The sequence below is a fragment of the Verticillium alfalfae genome, genomic scaffold (assembly GCF_000150825.1).
Source record: "Verticillium alfalfae VaMs.102 supercont1.9 genomic scaffold, whole genome shotgun sequence".
Lineage (NCBI taxonomy): Eukaryota > Fungi > Ascomycota > Sordariomycetes > Glomerellales > Plectosphaerellaceae > Verticillium > Verticillium alfalfae.
The window spans coordinates 364,056-369,040 of record NW_003315030.1 but is presented as its reverse complement, the minus strand read 5'-3'; the positions used below and the strand labels follow the sequence as shown (position 1 = coordinate 369,040).

At 57.9% G+C, this 4,985-nt stretch overlaps 2 protein-coding genes across 2 annotated transcripts in view; one reads left to right on the top strand and one right to left on the bottom strand.

Annotated features, from left to right (window-relative positions):
- Positions 1-1,441: 1,441 nt before the first annotated feature.
- On the bottom strand, positions 1,442-2,501 carry VDBG_07072 (iron sulfur cluster assembly protein; the record flags this gene model as incomplete). The annotated part of the gene is made up of 4 exons (XM_003002455.1): positions 1,442-1,781; positions 1,892-1,970; positions 2,036-2,174; positions 2,487-2,501. The coding sequence occupies 4 exons, from the start codon at positions 2,499-2,501 to the stop codon at positions 1,442-1,444; spliced, it is 573 nt and encodes a 190-aa protein (XP_003002501.1).
- A 1,233-nt stretch (positions 2,502-3,734) lies between these two features.
- VDBG_07071 (ubiquitin carboxyl-terminal hydrolase) overlaps positions 3,735-4,985 on the top strand; it is a gene marked incomplete at both ends in the record, with an annotated part of 2,537 nt that continues 1,286 nt past the window's right edge. The window contains 2 exons of the mRNA XM_003002454.1: positions 3,735-3,762; positions 3,836-4,964. Coding sequence (XP_003002500.1) covers positions 3,735-3,762; positions 3,836-4,964 — 1,157 coding nt within the window. The remainder of the gene's footprint in view (positions 3,763-3,835; positions 4,965-4,985) is intronic.

Below are 4,985 nucleotides of genomic sequence, written 5' to 3'. Positions count from 1 at the left end.
CTGAACTTTGCGCTGCTGCTCGCGCTCGCGGGCCTGGGGACGTGGTTCTGGACGAGTCGCGTGCCCGGCGGCGACGACGACGCGTGCCGCAGGGCCCACGTCGGCTTCTTCTTTGCCCCCGTGCGTCTGGGCAACAGGCTGTTCATGGCGTTTCATGCCCTGTTGTACATCGCCACCATGCTCGTGTGCGCGGGCATCATGCTCGTAAAAGCAGGCTGGAGAATCCCCGTGTGGGAGGAGCGTCGCAGGCGGCGGAAGACGAGGTTCGCCCTCCATTTTTCTTTTGGGGGGGCCAATGGATTCTGTCCCGAGCGCTGACGCTGTGCTAGACGCCTCCACATCGCCTTCATCCGAGACGTCAAAACCCTGGTCAAGCTTGCTGTCCTGGCGACCCTGACGGCTGCCGTCGAGATGACCATTGTCTGGAACCGCATACCGGACGTGAACGACGTGGCCGATGCTGCGCAGGTGATCCCGTTGGTTGTGGTTATCGGAATCATGGTCAGGGCGGTGTTCCTGCATTTCGCCAGGGCAGAGACCGCGTCGGAGACGTCGTCAGGTTCGAGAAGCAGGAGCCAGTTGTCGAGGCGAAGCAGCGTGGCCGAGTCGCGGCGGTCTTCGGCTTCGCGGCATTCGGGGTCGGAAGGGCCGGATATCACGAGACTGCCGCCCCCTGCGCATGTTCATTAAGGAGACTAGATCGTCGAGACCGTGGTGCTCAAACGAGAAGCATGTGACTTGATCGTCTGGTTTGGGTTCTTTGCCAGGCAGGCTGGTAATTGGGGCCATAGGGAATATCTTGACTTGCAGGAGGGGATTGGTTCGGCAAGGCTCATCTACGATGTGGATCAGAGGTTGACATTGATCGCTACCATGCACTGAAGGATGCCCGGTGCTGATGTCAAGTGATGATAGCGTCCAGAGGCAGTTATGCCCCGGCGTGCCGTGCTCTGCGCTCAGGTGAAGTCGATTGAACTTGGGCAGATCAGTCTTGTCGAAAGCAACATCACACAAATCCGCAGCCTTCACATCACTGGTGGATAACCACGAACCTGCCAAACAACCTAGCAGGCAATGCAACCAAGCAGAAATGCAGCCAAGCAGTAATGCAACGCATGCGTATTCTGTCCAGTCTCCTGAGTGAAGTCTTGTTGATCTGTACATGTCCATCGTCAGACCTCCAGCAACAGCTGTCCTACCAGTCCTTTTGCAGCCTCGTGCGACTCCCTCGCTGAGGGGAGCCACAAGCCAATAGCAAATGTCCGCGAAGCAGATGAAATTCCATGTTGAATCCAGTTTCTCCCTGTAACTCCGGTATCATTGAACCTTTCCGTTCGGCAGCAAAAAACCCACAACCACCCGCCTCGCCATTCCAAACTCCCGTCCCCAAGGCGACGCACACACACAGCCATCTTCATCATCGTACAGCAAAGCAACCCGCTCAAGCGGTGGCGGCGACGGGGGCGGCGGCGTCGGCCAGGGGCGTGGTCTTGCCGGTGCCGGCGAGGTTGGTGGTCTTGGCCTTGGGGTTCTTGGTGTAGTAGTCGGCAATGGCGGCCTTGATGCCGTCCTCGGCGAGCATGCTGCAGTGCAGCTTGACGGGGGGCAGCTTGAGCTCCTGGGCGATCTGGGTGTTCTTGACGCGGCCGGCCTCCTCGAGGGTCATGCCCTTGACGAGCTCGGTCAGGTAGCTACTTGAGGCAATGGCGCTGCCACAGCCAAAGGTCTTGAACTTGACGTCGGAGATGGTGTTGGTGTTGGGGTCGACGCGGATGTTGATCCTGGGCAGGTTAGCATGTGCCGATGGGCAGGAGCGAGCGATGGCGACGACTGGGACATGCCGCGGTGTGCATGGTGTCGGGATCGGAAACGTCAGGAACAGGAAACGTACTTCATGACATCGCCGCAGGCAGGGGCACCGACAAGACCGGATCCGACATCGTCACCTTTCAGGGTGCCGACGTTGCGTGCTGCCAAACACCGACGTTAGCCTCTGGTTGCCAAGTGTGATATCAGGGGTCGGGGCAGATCATACGCCTTGAGTAGTGGTCGAGGACCTTTTCGTGGTAGGCTCTCGTCGCGTTGACGGAGACGGCAGGGGCCAGCTGGCGAGGGGCGATGGTGGTCGGCCGGATGGCGTCGAGAGGACGGAGCGCGAGGCAGCGCGGAGAGTCCTGGAAAGCATTGTGGATATGGGGTGTGTGTGTGTGTGTGGCTTGCTGTTGTGTTTTAGTCTCGCCTTGATGATCAAAGAACTAGAGCGATGAAAATAGGTGTTGGACTGATGGCGTGGTTGAGTTTCCCGCACGAAGCGTAGGATGTGGTGTGTTGAGGGATGTTGGAATGGCAAAATCCTAGGTCCGCTAGCAGGAGGCGTCAGAGGGAGGAGGCGAGGATAAGAAATTATGGGAGTGCGGGACTTGCAGTGACGGAGAGGCAGCGCGGCGATCTCGGTGGTGGACAGCTGCTGTGGCCAATCAACACACCCGATTATCGGTCATTAAGTCATTATTTGCTCGGCCCTCGGGCGTCGATGACGGTCACGTGGTTCCAGGAGAGGATTCCCCGGATTTTTCTCACTTGCTTGATAATCTGATAAGATAGCTTCTGCCGTGATAGGTTGCCTCTGTGCCCACTTGATGGCCGAGTTGAGGCTAGTGGCGAGGAGCCCTTCATGCAGGGTCGAGCCGAGAGAAAGCTGAACTGGCCGAAGTCTGTGAATGTGAAGGCTTATCTTGCGCGTGCATCTCCGTTGATGCTCCGTGACAATGCGACATCGGTCTTGACCGGAGGATGGCTTTTGATGTGGAGCGCGGGGTACGATTGCTATTGTTCTCTCTCTTCTGTTGCCTCTGGCGGTATGGTGAAATTGTATGCAAGTTTTTTGTCGTGGCTCAGATGCCATGTGCCTCTTCCTCTGTGTCATGAAGCTAGGCTGGTGCTAGTACAACATCCAGCTTCATAGTCCCCGGAATTCATTTCTTTTGTTTTGAGAGCAACAACAAGGGAGTCGAAACAGAAATAAGAGGCATAAAATGATATTGGTACACCTTGGTATGTGTGGCTGAATTATTTGCTGTCCTGGAACTCAGCAAGGGCATATCCATGCCGAAAGTCAGTAGATACCGTCCTCGAAGCATGACATGAGCCACAATACGTGTCGCTCGAATCAGGAGACTACTTTGGGCTGGGACGAAGAGGATCCTGGAGTGCGTCGAGAGTAGTACACATCGTATGTCGACCTACGAGCAAACTTGATATCAAATTGAGCACTGATCATCCCCCCATCTGACACAAAAGCAGTGAATCTGGTCATGGGAAAACCGAGACTCTCTGTGTGGTCGAAACCAGGTGGCAGCTAGTGCACACCTCGACGCAGGGCGACAGCTCTGGCGGCTGGCGGGGTCTCGAGCTGTCCAAGCTGCAGCCCTGGGGCGCATTACGTACATGCGGGGCACTGGCATCCACCAAGCAGACAGACAACCACCACCGTCACCGACAAGCCGTGCAGCAACACCAGGCTGACAAGGCAACGTTCGAATCTGCTAGAGCTCTGCAACTTGGTTGCCTTGGAGCCTGCCTACCGTTTTATTCTACCCGATTTCCTCCTCTACTCTGCTTCTTTCCCCGACGACTGTCCTTGCCGCCTCTCACTACGCAGAACGAACCCCCACTACTAGGCACAAACCATCGCCACAGCTGGCAGCGCCTTCAACACAGAGAGCTGCACAAACATGGCGTGTCCTCACCTTGACTCCCTGAGTACGTCAACCACGTTGCAGCAACCGCCTGTCATCCTACACCTCGATCGTGACTGACATCGTGCCCCTTGCAGCTCTCAGGCCCCCCACCGCCGCCCAGTCCGTCTACCGAGAGGACTGCACGCAATGTTTCGACTCGATCGATGACGCCGCCGGCCTCGACGTCTGCCTGCAGTGCTTCAACGGCGGCTGTGCCGGTGAACGCAACCACGCCTCGCTGCATCGTGCCTTGTGGAGCCACCCGCTCGTGCTCAACATCCGTCGATCGCGCAAGGTCGTTGTGCGGGACGAGCCTCCCTTCAAAATGTCCAAGCTCGCCATCGCCGCCGAGACGGACGAGGACAGGTACGACACGAAGACGACCGTCAGGTGCCTCGAATGCAGCACCGAGCTTGACCAGACGAGCGAAAAGCTGGCGCCCGTTGTCGAGGGCATCCTCAAGGCGAACACCTTTTCGCGGAAGGAGGAGGTCAAGGCCTGGGAGCAGGAGCTCACGAGCTGTGAACACATCCTTCTGCTCCAGCAGTCTGAGGGCCGGACCATCGAGCCCGCGGGCCTCGGTCACTGCTCGAGTTGCGATCTGAAGGAGAATCTCTGGCTCTGTCTCGAGTGCGGTGCGCTCGGCTGCGGCAGAAAGCAGATGGGCGGCGTGGACGGCAACTCACACGCCCTGGCGCACGCAACCGACTCTGGTCACGGCGTTGCGGTGAAGCTGGGCTCCATCACGCCCGAGGGCACCGCTGATGTCTACTGCTACAAGTGCGACGACGAGAGGATCGACAGCGATCTCAACCAGCACTTGGCGCACTGGGGCATCATCCTGGCCGAGCAGCAGAAGACGGAGAAGAGCTTGACGGAAATGCAAATTGAGCAGAACCTGAAGTGGGATTTCAGCATGACCAACGAGGACGGCCAGGAGCTGAAGCCTTTGACCGGTCCGAGCCTTACGGGTCTGAAGAATCTGGGAAATTTTTTGCTACCTGGCGAGTATCATCTTGGTGCGGGGGTTGATATGCCGTCGTTCAAGACGCGCTACTTCCAACCCAACCTCGACCTGCCCGTCGTCGAAGACCCCGCAGCCGACTTCGATACACAATTGCGCAAGATTGGCCGACGGCCTACACTCTGGGCCGTTACTCCAAGCCCGACCCCCGAAAGCGCCCCGTGTCGGGACGAGACACCCCACCTCACTTACCTAAAGGGGTTTTGGCTCCCGCCATGCTC